Source organism: Camelus bactrianus, chromosome 19 (assembly GCF_048773025.1).
Source record: "Camelus bactrianus isolate YW-2024 breed Bactrian camel chromosome 19, ASM4877302v1, whole genome shotgun sequence".
NCBI classification, from domain to species: Eukaryota; Metazoa; Chordata; class Mammalia; order Artiodactyla; family Camelidae; genus Camelus; species Camelus bactrianus.
In genome coordinates this window covers 7,500,235-7,521,071 of record NC_133557.1, presented here as the reverse complement: position 1 = coordinate 7,521,071, position 20,837 = coordinate 7,500,235, and the positions used below count along the sequence as shown (strand labels likewise).

General features: G+C 55.0%; 1 protein-coding gene across 3 annotated transcripts; it reads right to left on the bottom strand.

The window, feature by feature from the left end:
- Positions 1–1,558: 1,558 nt before the first annotated feature.
- On the bottom strand, positions 1,559–19,042 carry SIGLEC1 (sialic acid binding Ig like lectin 1). Of its 3 annotated transcripts, none has more exons than XM_045508562.2 (21): positions 18,715–19,042; positions 18,084–18,443; positions 17,506–17,802; positions 16,130–16,396; positions 15,542–15,796; positions 13,867–14,166; positions 12,951–13,208; positions 11,558–11,893; positions 11,048–11,302; positions 10,545–10,847; positions 9,211–9,471; positions 8,734–9,045; positions 7,985–8,239; positions 7,415–7,684; positions 7,076–7,327; positions 6,454–6,756; positions 5,555–5,815; positions 4,488–4,790; positions 4,120–4,222; positions 3,710–3,782; positions 1,559–3,068 (listed from the first exon to the last, which is right to left on the bottom strand). In XM_045508562.2, exons 1-21 carry the CDS (start codon positions 18,761–18,763, stop codon positions 2,973–2,975), a joined length of 5,169 nt encoding a protein of 1,722 aa, XP_045364518.2. In that variant the 5' UTR covers positions 18,764–19,042; the 3' UTR covers positions 1,559–2,972. The 3 variants fall into 3 exon arrangements, with proteins under 3 accessions (XP_045364518.2, XP_074203082.1, XP_074203083.1); XM_074346981.1 differs by having other exon boundaries at positions 7,451–7,684; XM_074346982.1 differs by having other exon boundaries at positions 3,062–3,151.
- Positions 19,043–20,837: the final 1,795 nt, after the last annotated feature.

Sequence of the window (20,837 nt, the reverse complement as noted above, 5' to 3'; positions counted from 1 at the left end):
GTCTTCTTGTCCGGTAGTCCTCCCTGACTCGACGCTGGTTACTGTCGCCTGCACTATCCTTCTCGCTGCACCAAACTTCTATAGCAATGCAGGTTGCCCATTTCCCTGTCTCTCTCCTCCAGACCCTGAGTTCTGTAGGGTCTGGCACTATGTTCACTGCATGGCTCAGGACCTGGCACACAGCTGATGCTAATAAAATGAGAGGGACACATAGCCTAAAGGCCATGGAGGGACTGGAGTCATCCTTGCAAGGTGGACACCTCCCAAACCCAGATAAGCCATGTCCAAACATGTCAGAGGAATTTCCTGCTGAAATCTTAGAGCAACTGTTTATTTACATTTGGAGGGTGCAGGGGAAGGCTGGGGTGGTTGGACCGAAATTGAAGAAGATGGATTCTTGAAGTGCCACCCATCAGCTTGGTGTTCAAGCCTGATGACACTGTGGGAAAGATGATTTATCAAGTGATGTGTTGATGTCACTCTCCAGAGGGACGCTGGGAAGTATCCTGGGAAGAAAGCCAGTGAGAAATCTTTGAAGTGCTCATGGAATGGGCAACACCCACCATCTGTAAACAGGACTCATTCTAAAGAGTGACCCGGGACAAGGTGACTATAAACATTCTCGTACAAGTCTAACAGCGGATATAAACCCTTAATCCTTTTGAGCAGATACCCAGGGGTAGAATTTCAGGGTCACAGGAAAAGGGTATCTTAGCTTTAATAGATAATGTCACACAGTTTTCCAAAATCATCATAGATTCTGTGTGGTTCCTGCATAAAGTTCAAAAACAAACCAACCCATGATGTTAGAAGTCAAGATAGTAATAACCTTTGGGGGCTTGCAACTAGGAGGGGCACAAAGGAGACTCGAGGGGTGGGTAACAGTCTGTGTCTTGATCTGGGTGCTGGTTACATGGGTGTATTCACTTTGTGAAAAGTCACTGAGCTGTACACTTACAATGTATGTACTTTTCTCTATGTGTGCTACCCTTGAATTAAAAGTTTATTTAAAAATTTTGAGGAGCCTCAGACCACTAGTGGTGGATACAACTAACCCCTCTGAGAACCCTCCAGTCCCAGGTGGACCTACACCCCCTTGGAGGTAGGTGAACAGAAGCAGATGGAGACTCCAAGTCAAATGTTCCCATATCCCACAGTAGCCACCCCTTCTTGGCCACCCATGGTCCTCCCCTCATCCTCTCTTCCCCAGAACATCCAGCTGCATTTGGCTTGCTCTCTCCCTGTTCCATCTGTGGTGTTAGCCCACACTTTCCACCTTCCCACTTGACAGCAATGTAGAAAAACCAGTGCTTACTAAGTGCTCACCTACCACGTGCCAAGCACAGTGCTGGGTCATGTGGGCAGCAGGGGTGATCAGCACCCAGAGCCACAGGGAGGGGCACAGATTGCTTGAGCGTAAGGTAGTTTATGCTAAATGTCATGTAATTTGCACCCATTGCCACCTCCAGCTGGCAGTCTCCCAGAATAAACCCCACTCACATTCGAATTCTCTGTGTTCCAGTCCAGCAGTTTGGGTTGCAAGAAAGACTCACTCCAGTTATGCCATAGGATGGATGTTTATTGGGAGGACATGCTGGGTGGGCTCCCAGGAAGAGTCTGGCAATCAGGCACTAATAGGAATGTAACTGGGGACCTGGAAGGGTCCAACCACGGCTACACGAAGCTCCTCCAACTTTTTCCCAACCCGTTTGCTCCTGTGCCAACTCCCCACTTCTCTCCATGCATCTCAACCCAAATCCCAGAGCAGTAGTCTCTTTGCTCCTCCCTCCATCAGCCGCCAGGCTACCAGAGGAGTCACTAGCCCACCTGAGAACTGATTCCCCTCAGGCAGTGACTTCCCAGGAGCACAATACTGTTTCTTAGTGACCCTGGTTTGTCTCAACAGCCCCTGGTACGCAGTTCTCCAGGAAGAAGACGTGAGCTCACTTGATCATGGAAAGGAATGCACTTGGAGCAGAAACGGGTGCTGATGCTGTCTGCTCCCCACACTCTCTGGGGGTTGGGAGGGTGGGAATGGAGCATCTCTTCTTTTAGGGTCCAGATCTGGCACAAGATAACCCATTCAGGCAACCTGATCACCTGGCATTCCCTCTCCCTAGGGACCATGAAACCATCTTGATCTCCTTCAGTCTTACTGTGTGAGAGGAACTACCTCTTCCAGGAAGCCCATGGTCAGAATGGCCACGGATATGCCCCTGACCTTCAGCAGATGGGCACTGAGACAAAATGTGGCCTGCTGGCAGCATTCTTATCAATGTCCAAAGTCTCAGAGATGAGTCCATAGTTGGGAGTCCTTTGGAAATAGAATAAAAACTACATTTCCCAGAACCCCTTGCAGCTTGGCATGGCCATATGACTAAATTCTAGCCAACAGGAAGTGAATGGAAATAACACTGGCAACTTCTGGGTCGTATCCACAAAGGGAATGGGTATGTCTTTAACTTCTGCTCTTCCCTCTTTGTGCTGGAGGGATTGTGAATACAACGTAGTCATCCTTGTGATGTGTTGTCTTGCAATCAAAAGCAACATTTGAGGTACAGAGAAAAACAAGATAAGAGGATCCAGAGCTCCAACACCGTAAACCACCATACCATACTCGAACTAGTTTGGGAGATAAAAATCAAATTCTCTCCTATTGAAATTACTGTATTTGGTCTCTTTTTAGAGCAGCCTACCTAGTTTATATTCTAGTTAATACAGAGTGCTCTGAGCAGCCTGCGAGGATGTAGAAAACTCTTCTTCTATTCTAACCCATCTAAAAAGTCCACAGCGGTCTTGGAGGAGAATGATGTGAAGAGGCTGTGCATTGGAAGATGAATGCAGAGATGAGATCCAGAGGAAAGAGAGAAATGGAAAACAGAATCCAGTCATTTATCTTCAGAGTCCCCCTGGGTAGATTGGGGTTCACCTCCACCTTTCACCATCCATTTTTCTTGGCGTTTGGAGCCAGGTTATAGACAGTCAGATGCGGCAGAGCTGTTTTCACAGATGCAGGCAGGACCCAGCGTGGGGTCCGAGTCATCACAGATTCTGGTAACCTTCTCCTCCTGAAGGCAGGCAATGCCACAGGTCAGCTCAGGGGCAGAGCACAGGATGCGGTCCCAAATGTGACAGCATCAGGATCAATGACCTTCCCTCAGAGAAAACCCTGGTCACAGGAGGACTCTGGGCACAGTCATCCCCTGAACTCTAACTCTGGAGGTCAGTCCCCCAGGTCCCCAGCCTTGGGCCAGGGTCCCAAGGGGATTGATGAGCGCATACATGGCAGGAAATGTGGCTGGGAACCAAGGCCCACCAAATGGATTATCTGCAGAAGGGGACACATCATGGGGATGAGGAAACAGACTTTCACCCCCTGCCCCAGGTAAGGGGCAGACTCAGAAGTGGGGAAGGAAAACCCCAAAACACAGGTGGGGTCCTGTATTGCAAGATGTGTTTTGGAAGTAGAGATGATGCTGCTACATTCAGAATGTCTGCTCCAGTCCCTCAGGCAGTCACTCAGCAAACACGTGTCTGCCCCAGTCAGAATGTGGCTCCCCTATCTACTCAGGGGGCGCTGGGTCTCTATACTTTCTTCCCAGTCTCCCCCAAGCCCCAGGCACCATCCTAGAAATGAGAGTAATCTCTCAGTGCCAGCCAGGGCAAGCCAGGCCTTATGTCTGTGAGCACCTACATGGCCAACAGATACCTTCATGGTTTCCTTCTGAGCAGCCATCTCCACCGAATTTTCACCCATGCTCAGCTTGGAACAACGCCTCCTTCTGTAAGGGCAAGAGTGGACTCAGAGAGCCTCTCCCCTCCCCCCTAGACTGCTCACTGCACACAGCAGTGGGGAGCTTCGTGGAGAATGGGGTACTTTATCTTTCTTCCTCCCCAGCCCTTCGGCAATGGCAGGGTAGAGATAAGAAGAGAAGAAAATTACAGTAAGATAGTTTAGAGATGATTCTAGAAGGGCTTCCCAAATTTGGAGCAGGGGGTGGGAGGGGGACAGGCTAGGAAGTATGGAGCCTGTGAATTGGGTGGGAAAGACATGGGGGAATGTTGCGGGGAGGGAGGGAGGACGAGGTAGCCCTGTACACCTTCCAGCTCCAGACCCACCTCCAGGTGTAGCAGGCCCCCAGGCTTAACAGTAGGAAGAGGAGGCCCACCAGCAGTCCCAGGACCCAGAGAAACTTCTGGAACAGATGCAGGCGGTGCAGGGCTGGAACACAGGGGTGGGGCTCAATGGAAAGTTATGGCTCCAGGCCTCCAATGTTCCTTCCCAAGGTGACTCCCCACAAAATGAAACCTATTCTAAGTGTCAGTTTATCTCAGAAGCTTCCTTTTGCAAAGGAGCTTCAGGCAATCATTAGACTAAACAAACTGATTGCAGCAGACGGGATTGAGGGAAGCCCTCAGAAGGAAGCCTTTGGACTTGAGAGCTGCGCCTCTGTGCAGAGTGACCTGGAAGACAGAGCCTCCCTCACCTCTGTTTCCAAAGTAGGTGGCAGCAGAGGCAGAGCCCAGGGCATTGGAGGCAGAGCACACATACTCCCCCTGGTCGCTGGGCCGCAGCTCCTCCATTTCCACCCTCAAGGCGTTGGGAGTGGCTGAGACGTGGATGTGTGGCTTGGCAGGAGCAACCTGGGGCTGGCTGGACGCCACCAGCTGACTGCCAAGGTGGAGGGTCAGGCTGGCTAGGGGCTCGCTGTCCACTCGGCAGTCCAGAATGCCCTGGATGCCCCCCTCGGGCTCCACAAAAACCATCATGGTAGGCGTCTTAGGAGGGTCTGCGGGAAGACAGGGAGTGTGGTGATTGTAGAAACAACCACAAATTCCTCCCCTCCCTGTACCCCATACAAGGTGACCACTGCTCCTCCCATTAAGAGGGAGAGCCTGTTTCCTCATTCCTTAAATATGTGACTCATTTTGACCACTAGAAGTCATAAATGACATTGTGTGACTTTGGGTCTAGACCTCAAGGGCCCTCACAGCTTCTGCTCTCTTGGAACACAACCATGTGGGAAGCCTAAGGCAGCCTACTGGACACGTGTGGCCCAGCCGACAGCCAGCCATGAGGGTGAACCTAGACCATTCAGCCTCAGTTCGGCCACTGGACAATTGCAGCCACATGAGGTGAGACTTGCAGAAATCCCCAAATTTCTGACCCACAGAATTGAGAACAAATAAAATGACTGTCATTTTAAGCACTAAGTTTTGGGATGGCTTGTTACACAGCAATAGCTGACTGATAAGGCACAGGGCCCTGGTGAAAAATAAAGTCGGGGACCAAGGTTGATGGGGGCCTACTGTGTGCCAGGCACCCTACCTGCTTTATCTCCTGTACACCTCACAAGGTGAAGGGACTGATGTTTTATAGATAAGGAAGCCAAGACAGGGATACACAAGATCACACACAGGTCAGTGGGAATCCTCCAACACAGGGCTCCATACCTGTGAAGCCCTTGCTCTTTGCAGACTGAAGAAGAGGAAGGCCTAAGGTGGGCATGTGAGGTGTGGGGAGACCGAGGCAGGGGGAGGGTGTCACACTCACAGAGCACCTGGAGCATGACTGGAGCAGAGGTGGTGGCCCCAGCATGGAGCTCAGCCTGGCAGTGGTACATTCCAGCTTGGGCGCGGGCCACGTGGGTGAAGGCAAGGGTGGGCACAGGCTGTGTGTGTAGCTGCCGGCCATTCCAGAACCAAGAGAAGGTGGAGTTGCTCGTGGGCCCAGGGCCATGAGGGAGGTGACAACTCAGGTTCAGCGCTGCGCCCTCAGGCACGGCCAGCCCTGGCTCGGCCACCACACGCACACCTGCAGGCCGAGGACCAGAGGTGGTCAGGGATCTGTAGGCCTGTAGGAGCTGGAGCCTCTGGGTGGATCTGGGCATCTGAGAGGCCTCTGTGCATGATGGGATCTGGATCGCCAAATATGGGTCTGTGTCTCCCCCATTAGACAGAGCTCTCTGAGAACACAGCTGTCTCCCATCCACTGGAGACCTCCCAGCCAAGGCTGTGCCTCCCTGTCTCATCAATTCAGGCTTTCCAGTGGTTGAGGCTGTGTCTTGCCCTCAGATTGGACTCCCCAAGGGTGGGGCTGCACCTCCTTCCTCACACTGGGCTGCCTGAGGGTAGGGCTGTGACTCTCTTCCCATTTCAGGCTTCCCCAGGGCAGCTGTGTGCTTCCACCCTAGACTGGGCTCTGTGAGGGCAGGGTTATGTCTCCCTGCACCCAGGCTCCCCTTGGGCATTGCTGTACCTCTGCCACCTTATCGGGAGCTCTCCAAAGGCCAGGAGGTTTCTCTGCCTCTGGCTGGGCAACCCCCGCCAGTGGGAGCTGTTCCTCTCCCATCCGATCATGCCAGCCAGGTCCCTCTTGTGGGATCCCCACCCCTCACGCGGACTCGGACCCCATAGCCCCCACGCCCCTTCTCCTGCCCCTGGGCTGCTCACCTTCTGCCTGCAGCTGCCCCATGGTGCTGACTGAGCCCAACGAGTTGCGGGCTGTGCAGACATAGGTATCCTTGTCACCTGAGGGCACATCTTGCACCTGCAGCCGCAGGGCGTTGCGGGCCACCTGGACACGGCCCGTTCCCACTGCCGAGCCGGGGACCCCGTGGCTGGTGGCCAGCACCTTGCCATCACGGGACAGGGCCAGCTCGGCAGGTGGCTCGCTGTCCACAGTGCACTGTACCACAGCCATAGGGCCAGCCCTTGAGTCCCAGAAGGAGGACAGGACAGCATCCTGAGGGGCATCTGTGGGCAGGGCAGGGCAGGGTTGGGGGCCTTGCTTGGAAACCCTGTGCTGTCTGTTGCCCACCTGCCTGGCATTGGGGAGGCTGAAGCCTCTGGGAAAATATCACTTCCTGGGAGTGACAGCTTTCCAGCCACCCTGCGGCCACTTTCCTCCAGGCAGGGTTCACAGGGCCTTAGGGTCTCTTCCCTCATCATTTATGTCCTTCCTTCCCCAAGGGTCCGTTCCCAGGTTTGCTGCAGTCCTTGTGCCCACCCACCCTGGGGCCTGGAAGCACCCTCCACCCAGGCTGGACACCCCCAGCTCAGGACCCTTGCTCACAGAGGATATGCAGGGCTGCAGGCCGGGAGCTGCGTGTGCCCTGGGCATCCTGGACCTGGCAGGTGTAGGCGCCTGCGTGAGCCCGTGTAACCGCCGGGAATGAGAGGGAGGCAGCAGGCCCCTCCTGCAGCCAACGGCTGTTGTGGTACCAGGCATAGAGCGTGGGTGGGAGGGCAGCGGAGTCTTCACAGGTCACTGTGACAGGGGCCCCCTCGGTCACAGTGGCCGACGGAGCCAGGGTCACCTGCACGCCTGTTCCAAGAAGACCAGGGTCAGCTGGGCCTAGCCAGACCACAGCCGACCCGACCAGTGGCGGGCTTGGCAGAGGCCCTGCCTCACCCTCCAGCCAGAGCTCCAGGGACGTGTCGGCCTGACCCAGAGGACTGCGGGCCGAGCAGCTGTAGAGACCCTCGTCCTTGGGCCGGGGCTCCCACAGCTCCAGGCGCAGGGTGTTGGGGACAGAGGCTGCAGTCGAGGAGGCCAGGAGGCGGCCAGCATGGCTGAGGGCCAGCTGGGCGGGTGGGCGACTGTCCACGGTGCACAGCACCAGGGCGAGCTGCCCACCACGGCTCTCCAGGAGGTAGGTCAGGCGCAGGCTGCGGGGTGCATCTATGGGGGCACGGGAGGCATAGAAGGAGTTCAGAGGCCATGGCAGTGAGGAGGCCAGTTTGCAGGTGACATTCAAACCAGGAGGGCCTTGGCTCCCCACCGCAGGGCCTCCACTTGCCCCATCTGGGGCACTGCTCCTCTGCCCCCTCACTCCCAACTCCAGTGCTCTTTGTCCAGTGCTCCACTAGCCAGCTGGGTACTGAGCTCCTGGGGTTGATGCCTCAGGGCTCTGGCCATGCCCTGACCCCTGTGAGCTGTTATCATCCCTTCCCACTCCACCCTGTATCCAACCACACTCACAGAGGACGTCCAGGGTGATAGGTGTGGAGAGGCGGGGTGCCTGGCCAGGAGTCAACACGCCACAGCGGTAAGAGGCAGCATCCCTGACTGTGACATTGGGCAGGAGGATGGAGTGGGCAGCATCTGGGTGCTGCTGCCCATCTTGGTACCACACGTAGGTGAGCTGGGCCGGGTGAGTTGTCCATACAAGGCAGGTCAGGTTCACCAGCTGCCCCTCCTGCACCTTGGCCTCTGGCCACACCTGCACACTCACAGCTGGGGAAAGAAGGGACACCAGGGAGGGCCATGAGGCTGGGTAAAGCAAACCACCTGACTCCATGAAGGTGGGAAGCTCCTCAGCCTCCGGGAGGAAAAGGTGACCCACCTTTAAGTGGGGCTCAGAGGCGGAGCTTAGGAAATGGCTTGTCATCTGTCAGGTGGTTGCAAACAGAGCTCTGCAGAGCCCAGGAGTGCCCTGAGCCCTCCCTGACCCTGGGGGACGGCACCTGGGAGAATACAGGCCTTGCCTGCCCAGTGTGGTTTCTCCTTGAATGCCCCTTTCTGATTAGTTTTATCCACCGGGCATCCATGTGTTTTTTAAAAAGGGCTCTTCAATGAAACCCAAGTCTGGAGACTGCTACCCTTAAGAAGGGTAGGAATGGAAGCTGTCCTAAGTTCAGCCCTCCTGCTTGTGCCCCAGGCTTCCAGAACCTTCTCCAAGCTCTCCTTAAAAGAGCCACCCACGTACACACTCACACCCCAACACTGACCCTGGGCATCGAAGTTGGCTGAGGCCGAGACCTGTCCCAGGGCGTTGGTGGCCTCGCAGGTGTAGACGCCCTCATCCTCCAGCATTGCCTGGTGGATCTCCAGGCGCAGCATGTTGGGGGTCACAGTCACCTGTAGCCGAGGAGAGCTGCCTGCAAGCTCCCCCACACCTTGTAGGGTAGAGGCCACGAGGCGGTCCCCGTGGAGCAGTCGTAGCTGGGCTGGAGGGTCGCTGTTTACACGGCACTGGAGGAGGCCCAATCGCCCGGGGCCTGTGTCCATCAGGGTGGTGACTATGACCTGGCGAGGGGCATCTACACAAGGCGGGGAGTGGTCGGGGCTCTGCCGGGTGGTCCCTCATCTAGGAATCTCTCTCTCGGAGGCAGAGCCCAGGACCAGGGCTCAGCATCCCCGCTTCCCCAGCCAGGACCTTGGCTCCCTCCTCCCCTAAGAAACACAGATGGGATGAAAGTGCTTACAGGACACGTGGAGGCTGACAGGGGCAGCCAGGCTCGTTGTGGCTGAGCCTGGAGCCTGGGCTTGGCAATGGTAGGCCCCAGCTTGGCTCAGAGTTATGGCTGCAAAACGGAGTGTGGCCGAGGAGGGCTCCTGGAGGGGCTGGCCATCCCGATACCAGCGGTATGAGGTCCCCTCCAGGACCCCAGTGGGTACCTGGCAGCTCAGGACCACAGCCTGGCCCTCCCGGAGCTCGGGTGATGGTGACACCAGGACCCAGGCTCCTGCGGAGAGAGACCAAGAGCAGGTGAAGGCCCTCCACATACCCTCCCACAGTCTGGGACTGCATGTGTCCACATAAAGACAGGAACCCAACCTCAAGTCCTGGAGCCACAGCTCCCCCACCGGACCACTGCTGAGGGCTTCACTTCACCTCCATTCCTCTTCCTCTCCTGCCCTGGTTCTGTCCTGGCATTTACCACCCACCACCTTGAGCTATGGTTTTGCTTTGTCAATCGTATCTCACCCGCCAGAGGGTGAGAGCCTCACCCTGCCGGTGTGACTTGTAACCCCAGTGCCCGGCACAGCACCTGCGTGTGTTAGCTCTTGACAAATGTCGGTTTGACCCCATAAAGCACTGAAACGGTAGGGATTTAGGTCATGCCAAGGGCCATTGTCCTAATCATGGGCTGGCCTCAGAGTGGGTGACCAAGGGCTTGGACGGGGAAGTTAGCAGCTGTGTGATCTTGAGTTCTCGCCAGCTCTCTCCAGCCCAACTCTGCACCCAAGCTCCATGTCATGAGAGCCCAGGAACCGGAGACTGGGCAAAGTGCAGTCCCTAGTGCCCTCTGGGTCTGAAGCTGGAGGAGACCGTGGTGACTGAGAGCAAAGACTATGCCAGTGACCGACACCAAATTAATCCAGCGCTAGCTGGGTCCCCTGCTGGTCATGTGACCCTAGCAAGCTCCTAAAGCTCTGGCCCTCAGTTTCTCTGCCTGTGAAAAGGGTATGATAAAGAGAAAGGATACGCAGAGCCAAGGCCCAAGGGAAATATCCAAAAAGTTGATGTTTTACTGTGGGAGAAAAAAACGTGTTTTTCTTTGGCCTTTGCAGCATTATTGGTATTAGCCTTCCTTTTTCCTGGCTTATTCACTTAGGGAGGATTTTTATAGATGAATATAGATATAGATCAATAAAGAATATTAATATATTCTCATGCATGTGTGTATATGTGCACCCGTATGTATGTGTGTATATACTTGCACTTGTATACATATGTTACACATCTATATAGAGATTAGCAGAGTGGCCCCCAGGGCACCTGGGGCCACCACAGTGTCAGAGAACTGACACTCACCTCGAACCTTGAAGAAGAGGGAAGTGTTGGATGATCCGAGGACATTGGTGGCCTCACAGCGGTAGCTGCCAGAGTCCCCAAGGCTCAAGTCTCGGACCTCTAGCTGCAGGGAGTTGGCTGTGGTTTTGGTCTGAAGGCGGCCACGGGATGGGAGTTGGGGCCCCAGACTGGTGGCCAGGAGGTGCTCCCCATGGAACAGGGCCAGCTGGGCAAGAGGGCGACTTTCCACAGTACAGACGAACACAGCCATGTGGCCCTGGCCCACGTCCAGGAGGGCTGACAGCTTTGGAGGATCTGGGGGATCTGCAAGGACAGTGGGGGACTCAGGCTACCCCTAGCCCCGCTCACTGCCTATCAGCTGCTACTCTCCGACCCCATCCCCCTCCACACCTACCTGTGCCCAAGCCACAGTCTTGCCTACCCAAGCCAGCCTCAGCCCCGTTTTCCCCAGACTGCCCCCTCCACCTTCTGAGGACCCAAATCTGCCCTTGTCTGTCACCCACAGAGCACACTCAGGACCACAGGGGTGGAGAGCTGGGCACCGGCTTCCATGAGGATGCAGCAGGCATAGACGGCAGCATCTGTTCTGGCCACAGGCAGCAGTGTCACGGTCTCCAGGGGGCCCTGGGCCCACAGCACCCCGTCCCGGAACCAGGAGAAGTTGGCAGGGCCATCAGCTTCCCGGCTCACATTGCAAGTCAAGTTGGCTCCGGTGCCTTCCTGCAGTGTGTGCGATGGTGTGATCACCAGGACAGTGGCTGGAGAGCAGGCAACACAGACCAACTGAGACAGGCTTCACCTTGACAGCTTCCCCCTGGACCCCGGGGGCCAGCGGTCCAGCCTCCCTGCCCGGAGGGGATGGGAAAGAGACCCTCATGGGTGGAAATCAAACTCCCACTGCTGATCGGAGGTGGTTTCACCCAATAGACCCTCCTCCCAGCTGGGGGCTGCAGAGGAATAAGGTCCTGAGTACCAGCCCCTGACCCTGAGCCTCCATTCCCTGCCCGACTCACCCTGGGCATCGAAGGTCGCTGAGGCAGAGGCATTGCCCAGGGCGCTGCTGGCCTCGCACAGGTACACACCCTCATCCTCCAGCACCGGGTCTTGGATCTCTACACGCAGCAGATTGGGGGCTCTGGTGACCTTCATGCGTTGGGAACAGCCCCTGCAGCTGCTGCAGCTGCCCTCCGATGGCAAGGAAGAGGCCACAACACGGTCCCTGTGGAGCAGCCGCAGCTGGGCTGGGGGATCACTGTCCACACGGCACAAGAGGAGGCCTTGCCGCCCGGCCCTGGCTGCTGCAGTATCGGGGTCCAGCCGGGCGGTGAACCTGGGCTGGCGTGGGGCGTCTGTAGGGAAAGGAGCATGGGCACTCATCCCATGGTCTCTGCCAGGGTCCTGCAGATCCACTCAAGGGTGGCTAGACTCCCAGAAAACACCGAACAAAGGCATGGCACCCAGAGCTGCCACAAACCGCTGTTCAGGCTGTGCACTGCACAAGGACAACCAGGCCAGGATGGGAGGACTCCAGCCCATGCTCCTGGTGCTAAGCTATGCTCTCATGCTGGACTGGACAGTCTTCCTAAAGGAAGGAGTGCCATTTTCTAGCTTGGACAGAGGCGCTGTGTGGGCTAGCAGCCACCTCGCGTAACCTCCACATGTTCCCTGGGAGTCTTGCCCTCTGCTCCCACTCTGCACCCCATCCCTTCCCCCAAGATCCTCCCTCCCTGCTCTTATCTCTGATCTCCAAGCCAGCTCCCATGACAACAGATAATGCCTAAAATGCCCTCTTCCTAGGAGCTTCTGAAGATGGAAGGTGAAAGACGGCCATCAGCAAAGGCCCCCATGTAATCTCACCCTGAACACTAGAAAACCCCAGAGAGGACCCTGCTCTTCCTGAGAGTCCCCGGACATCATTCCTGCACATTTCAGGGGAGGCTTTCTGGAAGCTGTGTCCTGCACATTGATCAGCCCCTCCCTCAAGGGGGCGTCCACCCCTGACAGCATGAAGCCCCTGTGCAGTGAGGCTCTGCCTTTGTGTCTGCACCTGTGAGGGCACAACCTGTGGGCGTGTGCACATGTATAGGAGTTCGCTGTCCCAGGACCCAGCTCAGGAGGACAAAGCTTGGACGTGGTGTCCACAGTGGGTCTGAGACTAGAAGCAGAGCCCTAATGGGACTGGGGTTGGGAAATGGGATGCAGACATAGACAAAGCCCCAGGCTTATTCTCAAAATTTCAGGCCCAAGGGGCCAGGGCCATGGTACCCAGGCTTGTGGCTGCCTTCCTCATCTAGACCCCGGGGCAGGGCCGGGTCAGGAGGGCCTGGAGGAAGTGGGAATGATTGGTGGGCCCCAACGGGCTGATCCTCCCCACGGCAGGCAGGGGCCCGTGGGAAGGCTGCTCACAGAGGATGGTGAGGACCACAGGTGCGGAGAGCCCGCTGGCGCTGTGGCCTTCCTGGACCCGACAGTGGTATGAGCCAGCGTCGGTGCTGGAGGCCACAGGGAGCAGGAGGCTGCTGCTGGGCCCCTCAAGAAGCAGGGCTCCGTTCCGGTACCAGGAGAAGCGAGTGTCCGGCGTCGGGCTCAGGCTGCTCCTACAGTTCAGTGTCACCTCCCGCCCTTCCACCACCTCTGCTGCCGGGCTGACGAGGAGGCGGGCTGCTGTCAGGAGAGGGAGAGAGGGCGGCTCAGCTCCCCTGCAAGCCTGTGGCTCCAAGCCACCCACTACAGGAAACCCTCCAGGGGTCTCCTATCCCCACACAATTGTAGGGAGGTCTGGGCTTCGTGGCATCAACTCTGTGAATCTTTTGATGATCAGGAGGGTTTGGCCTTGAATGCCAGTTCAGACCTACTGGTAGTAGCTGGCTGCAGCATGGTTGAGAAGGATTCTGAGCCAGTTCCCCAGGCTTATGAACCTGGTTTGATAGTTACCCCTGTCATGGCCTCAGAAGGAGGGAAGGGCGTCACATGCACCAAGAATTGGAAGACCCTACTTCTCTGTTTGGCCCTCTGCATCTGACTCCTGCCCTAAACATTCAATAAATACAAAACAGATGAACGCACATTGAAGAACCCTCCAAGTTCAGAGTCAGAATGGGTACAAAAGGAATAATGCAATCTGCCATGTTTCCCTTTTTGCCTTGACTTCTAGGACCCTCTGAGGCTAGGGTGACTGATAGTTCAGGGTTTTGATGTGATTTTTTTTCTCTGGCCAGCTATTTCAGGCCCTCAGCTGAGCCCCCTGGACACCTGGGAGGAAGGGGTCAGAGCAGGCCTCCTCCTTGGGCTCCCTCCGCTAGCCCCACGGTGGCCATCTTACCATTGGCATGGAAGTTCAGGGTGGAGGACTCAGTCCCAAGGGAGTTGGTGGCTGAGCAGGTGTACTCCCCACTGTCAGTTGGCCCTAGGTCTTGAATCTCCACGCGCAGGGAGTTGGGGGCAGAGGAGACACTGAAGCGTGGGCTGTGTTCACCCTCCCCGGAGGTGGAGGCCAGGACGAGGCCCCCGTGTGACAACACCAGAGTAGCCAGGGGCTCGCTGACCACGGAGCATTGGAGGATGCCCACCAGCCCTGCCTGTGTCTCCAGGAAGGCAGTTAGGTCCGGGGCAAGGGGTGGGTCTGTGTGGAGAGAAGGGCAGGCCTGTCATCGTCAGCAGGGGCACTCCTGGGTTCCCCTGCACATACTTTGTCCCATAATGCCCTGGGAAGGGTTGGGTGACCCCCAGCAACTCAGAGTGTCCGCTGAATACACTTGTGTCCTTAGCCTGGGCAAATCACTGTGTTATCCCAGTCCATCCCTGTGACAACCCTGAGAGCGAGGCTCCAGGGACTCCACTTTAAAGATGAGAAAATTAGCAGAGACCTGGCTGCGGACAGCGCTGCATCAAGTGATTACAGTGAACACTCCCAGCAACGGGACAAACTGACCCCACGTGCCTCCTGATGTGACACAGGGAGACGGACACAGCATGGCGTCCGCGGCGTCCCTGCCCACGTGCACGGGCTCAGTCTGCTCCATTCAGGCCAACGCGAGCTAAGGATATCAGCGAACAACTGGCTTATGCTCAGCCAGTTCAGTGTCAGGACAACAAGGGAAGACTGAGGAGCTGTCCCAGACTAAAGGAGAATAAGGAGACTTGACAACTGAATGCAATGCTGGGTCCTGGATTGAATCCTAGACCAGAAAAAATAATTGCCATAAAAATAAATGCCATAAATTGCCATAAAATAAGTGCCATAAAGGACATTATTGGGCCAACTGGTAAAATTTAAACATGGATTGTACATTAGATAATAGCTTTGTATCAATGTTTCCTGACTACAGTCCTTGTACCGTGATTATGCCCGGGAATGACCTTAGGAAATACATGCTGAGAAATTAAAGGGTAAAGGCTCATTCTGCCTACAACTTTAGGAATATAGATAGACAGATGATAAACAGATAGGTAGCATATGTGTGTGTGTATACATATAAAGTGCGTATGTATATATGCATGTGAACAGAGTGTGTATGTATGTGTGTTTATATGTAGGGAAAATGCATGCAGGCATACACAAATACACGTGCATACATACACACAAACATGTCTATGTGTGCACACACACATACAGTGTACACTTAGGGAAAGCAAATGTACTAAAACGTTAACAAGTAGGGAATCTAGGTCAAAGGTATATAATTCTATACTTTTTTTTTACTATTGCTATTTTATTTTTTAAATTCTTTTAAAAATTTTACTTATGCATTTATTTTATAATATCATATTTTTTAAATTAAATAATTCTACATTCTTCTTGCAACTTATGGCAAGTTTGAACTTATTTCAAGATAAAAAGTTTTTTAAAATAGGAGGAAACTGAGGCCCAGGGAGGTCAAAGTCTTACCCGGATGTGAGCTCAAGGGTACCCAGGCCCAGGACCCCCACCTCCTGCAGGGGCTCTACTCTTTGGCCCGGCTCCCAGGCCCAGTGCCTCCCTCACCCTGGCCACTTACGGCTGACCACCACGCTGACGGGGCCAGAGCGCTCTCGGCCCCAGGCGTTCTGCACCTCGCAGAAGTAGAAGCCCGTGTCGGCCCTGGTGGCTGAGCGCAGCTGGAGGGTGCGGCTGTGGGCATCCTCCATCAGGGCGTGGTTCTTGTACCAGCTGTAGCGCAGCTCGCTGGGCGCTTCTTTAGGTGTGTTGCAGGTCAGCGTCACGGTCTGGTTCTCCAGAATGGAGCCTGCTGGGCTCACCTGGACCTCAGCCACTATGGGAACAGCATAGGCGCACTGGGGGACACCCCGCTGACCTCTGGACCCACCCCCTCAGGGTTGCAGGCAATCATCCAAAATGGCTGCACATTTTACATCACCCCCTCTTCTGTGGAAGAGCCCCCTGGATTGGCTGTGTGTCTCTTCACCCTGTTCACTGGGACCCTCCTGACATCCCACCCTGCCAGGGAGGCTTGTCACCTGTTTGAGGCAGGGCTGGGACTCCACATGCACATTCCAGGAGGCACCTTGGCCTGCTTTCCCTCAGTCCCAGTGGCCTGGCCCCCTCCCTACCCTCTGGTCAAGACCCAGGCTCACCCAGGACTCACTGAAGATGTGGAGGCTGACCGGTGGTGAGACCGAAGAGCCCACGCCATTCCCAGCGAGGCAGGTGTAGACGCCAGCGTCATCCCAGGCTGCCCGGGGCAACTGCAGGACACGACTCTGGTCTTTGAGGTGTGTCCCATCCTTGACCCACTGCACGGAACTGACCTGAGGGTGACTGCTGTTCACCTGGCAGGTGAGTGTGACCAGATCACCTGGAAGGATGTTCCTCCCTGAAGGGCTGAGGAGGATCTCCACACCCTTGGGGGCATCTGCAAGGCATGATGGGGGGTGTCCAGCAGGGCGCCCAGGGAAGGCAGGGAGCATTTTCCTCTCCTTTGCCAACACTCTGCTCTAAGGAAGCCCACCCAGAGAAATCGTAAGTCCCACTAGGTGCCCTATCCAGAGCAGGCACTGCACCCCACATTCCTGCCCCACTGAGAGTCTGACACCACAGTGCATGGCCTAGCATCCAGGCTACACTACCTTCTGCAGCTTTCTGCCTCATGTCACAGTCCACTGACCTCTGTTCTACTTAGGAGTCATGGGCACCATGCTGCTTGCTTTAGTGGCTTGTGGCAGCTGTCGGCAAGGGACCAACCACACAATGGAGGGAGACACAGGCAGAGTCAAGTTAGCTCTGAGAGCGGTTAACTCATTTGTTGGGCAAGTGCCAACAATACAAAGAAACTGCATTTCTTTAAATCTTGTTCCTAAGCCTCTTTCTATGTAACTATGCTAGTAAAAGCTAATTTTCAAGTGCTTAATCTATATAAATATGAAAATAATAGAAGCTAATATTTTTGAGAGCTTCATACGTGCCAAGAACGCCTTTAATTTTCATATCAGTTCTGGAGAAAGTATTTATTGTTACCTCCACTATAAAGACGAGAAAACAGAAGCTCTGAGAGGCAAGTAACTTGCCCAAAGCTGGCTCATCTAGTCTGCGGTGGAGCCAGAAGCCTCATGCCTGTGTACAGTGGTTGTTTCAACAGGCTGCCTTGTTTTACCATGATGGGGAGATGAAAAATCAAGTGGAAGTTTCTTCCATTATCTCTTTGCCACGTCCAAGTGTTACCCTGCTCATGAACCTGAGGCAGGAAAGGGGTTAAGCCCCACCTCCCCCAGCATCCTCCAGAGCTGGGCTAAATCTGGGACCCCCACTGCCTGACCCCCAATTCCCTGGCTTTTTGTGTCTCTGCCCAGCCTGGCTTCGGGGACAGGAGGTAGAAGGAAACCTTTCTGTGTGGCTATTAGGGCTTAGCAGTCCCTGGAGGTCCGAGTGTGGCCCGGCTGTTTCTACAGGCTACAGAAAGGATGGTTTCCACTGGGAGCCACAGATGTGTGCTCAGTAACAAGGGGGTGGTCCCTATGCACTCACACTCCACTTGGAGATGAATCTCGCCCTGAGTCCTGTGGTTGGCCACCGAGAGCTGGCAGCGCAGGGTCCGGCCGTGGTCTTGCCAGGACAGGGCCATGTGGAGGGTCTCCAGGTGGCTGACGCCTGTGGGCTCAAGCTTCTGGAGGCTGGAGGTGACCGAGCGAGTGGGGTCCTGGCCTTGCCACTGCAGGCTGACCGGCTTCTGCAGGCACGTGTAGGGAGTGGAGCAGTTGAAGCTTGCCTCCATGCCCTCGCGCAGCCCAGTCGGTGAGGTGATGGTGGGCACACTGGGCTTCTCTGAAGACAAAGACAAGAGGCTCGAGACTCCTCTTCACCACACCTGAGACTTCCTTCCCTGGAAACCCCAGCCCTGGGCAGGGGGATTCAAGGGGAAGGAGAAGGCGAGGGAGTCACTGGGGGTGAATGCCAGGGGACACAGGGCTGGGGCTGGCACTGCGGCTGAGACTGGGGCTGGGGCTGGGGCTGGGTTGAGGACCAGGTTTGGGGCTGTGAGCCAGTGGGTCAGGAGCAGCCTCTGAGTCCCTCCCAGGTGGTGGCTGGGCCACCTTCCTCCTCACCTGTCACGGTGACCACCGTGCCTTTGACATCTGACCAGCGGTTGCCTTCGCTGATCTCGAAGCGGAAGTTGTAGGTGCCCGAGTCCTCAGGCTGCAGGTCCCTCAGCTGCAGGCTGCACATCTTGTGCTCGGCCTGCCCCAGCAGCTGGGCACGGCCTTGGAAGTGGGCCTCCACCAGCTGGGGGTTCTCCGAGTGGCTCACTACCTGCTGCTTGCCTGAGTAGTCATAGTACCAGATGGCTGTGATGCCATGGGGCACCTCCACGCTGTCAGGGAAGCTGAAGACGCAGGGGATGACCAGGCAGGAGCCCTTCACACCCTGCACGGCCTGGGGACTGGTAACGCCCCACGAGGCCAGGCCTGAGGGAGGGGTGGGACAGGGAGGAGAGTGATGCGGGCCTGGGGTCCCAGCAGAGACCCATGATCTGCACCATAGAAGGTGTCCCAGATGGGCCCAAACCCTGCCCTGTCCCAAGCAATGCAGCCCCTCTGGGCACCCCTCCCTGCCACTGTCTCCTTCAACTTCAGCAGCTAAACCTGTGACCAGACACAGTCCAGTCCCCTCGGGCCAGGGAGGGCTGGACTTGCGGAGACCAGGCCCTGTGAGAAGGAAAAAGCCAGCGAATCTTACCTGCTGGGACAGATGAGGCCAGGAGGAGAAGCTGGAGCAGGAAGCCCATAGGTCCTCACACCGGTTCTGGTGCCCAAGAGCCTAGGGCACACTCTACTGGCTGAGCAGCCAGGGGTCTCCTAGGGAACCCTGGGGCACCTCAGCCTCAGAGCCTGCTAGGAGTCCAGCCCTGGGTCCACACACACGATGCTGGTCAGCCCAGTGAGAGGGCAGGGCAGCTGCCCACAGGGAGCCAGGAGCCCAAGTTCCCTGTTCAGGCTGTGCCCAGGAATGCCCTCACTGGGTGGCATGCCCCAGAAAGTCTGTCCCTTGGTCCCACCCTAAGTTCTGCTTTCCTAGTCTCTCAAAGATGAACAGCTGTTTCTCCCTTTCCCCCACTTTCCTGTCCCCTCCCTGTCACCCAAGCCAACAGGAACTGGAGCCCAGAGAGGCCCAGTGACTTACTCCAAGGAATCCAGCAAAAAATGACAGTTTCTTAATTGAGACTTGTCTCCCTACCACCAGCCTTACCAGCTATAGACCATAATAGGGCTTGACTGAACACTTATCAAAGTGCTGCCTTTAAGAGTCACTCCCCTGCTCAAAAACCTTCTGTGGCTCCCAGTTGCTCATGAGATGTGGTTCCTAATACATCCCTGAAAGGTCCTCATTTCCTACTCCCAGCTCTGCCCCCATTCTTTCTCTGCCCACCCTGGGGCCAGTCCGATCTACCCGTGAGCTCTCCAGATGACCAGCTCTGTCCTCCCCACAAACAATATTTGCCTCCTGAAATCTTATTCAGTCTTCAAGGTAGAGCTTGAACGTGGCTTCTTGCTGAAACTTCCCCTTTGGGGTCTCTGTCTGCCCCAGAGCCATCTGTGCTTGCCTTGCCCTTGGTAGCTTGGGAGCACCCATTTCTCAGGACCTGGGACTGAAGCCGTGTATCTTGCAGCAATGCAGAGTTCCCCAGCCCTTACAGTGATGGGCAAGAGAAGGGTGTGATCCTTGGGGGTTTAAAGTTGGTGGCAGAGCAAGTCTAAGTGTGACAGGTGGCACAAGAACCCTGCCCAACAAATACCCCACAAACATGAGTTAAGTGCCTACTGTATACCAGGGACAAGAAGGCAGGCCATGGGGTGCCCCTGGTGGGGATGGGGGCTCTAAGAGGCATCATAGATATGAATCCAAAGTGGGGAGATACCAGAAGCACATATAATTAGAACTATGAAACTGTTAGAAGAAAACAAGGATAAAAATCTTCATGACCTGATATCAGGCAAATATTTCAAAAGCACAAGCAAAAAAAGAAAAAATAGATGAAATGGACTTGATCAAAATGAAAAACTTCTGTGCATCAAAGGACACTATCAGGAGAGTGAAAAGTCAACCCATGGAATGGGAGAAAATATTTGCATATCATGTATTTGATAAGGGATTAATATCTAGAATATATAAAGAGTTCCTACAACTCAACCACAACAAAACCCCCCGACAACCCAAATTTTAAAAATGGGCTTGGACTTGAATAGACATTTCTCCAGAGATGATATATGAATGGCCAACATGCCCATGAAGAGACATTCAGCATCCCTGATCATTAGGGAGATACAAGTCCAAACCACAATGAGCTACCACTTCACATCTATCAGAAAGGCTATAAATCAACAAAACCAGACAATAACAAATGCTGATGAGGATGTGGAGAAATTGGAAGCCTCGTGTACTATTGGTGGGGATGTAAAATGGTGCAGCCCCTGTGGAAAATAATTTGGTGTTTCCTCAGAAAGTCCAGCATAGGTTACCACAAGATCCAGCAACTCCACTCCTAGGCACATACCACCAAAGAACTGAAATCAGAGACTTAAGCAGATAATTGTACACATGTTCACAGCCGCATTATTCACAGTGGCTATAAAGTAGAAGCAACAAACATGTGGTATACCCATACAATGGAATATTACTCAGCCATAAGAAGGAATGAAGTTCCGACAAGTGTTAACAACATGGATGAACCTTGAAAACATAATGCTAAGTGAAATAAGCCAGGCACAAAAGGGCAAGTGACGTACGAGTCCACTTACACGAGCTACCTAGAACAGGCAAATTCATAGAGACAGAAAGTACAATAGAGGTTACCAGGGGCT

Coding starts and splice junctions, on each gene's coding strand:
- SIGLEC1 (XM_045508562.2), bottom strand. CDS start 18,763: ATGGGCTTCCTGCTCCAGCTTCTCCTCCTGGCCTCATCTGTCCCAGCA. Junction 13,209..13,866: donor CCTGAACTTCCATGCCAATG/GTAAGATGGCCA, acceptor CTCTCCTGACAG/CAGCCCGCCTCCTCGTCAGC. Junction 10,848..11,047: donor TGTGGTCCTGAGTGTGCTCT/GTGGGTGACAGA, acceptor CTGTCCTTGCAG/ATCCCCCAGATCCTCCAAAG.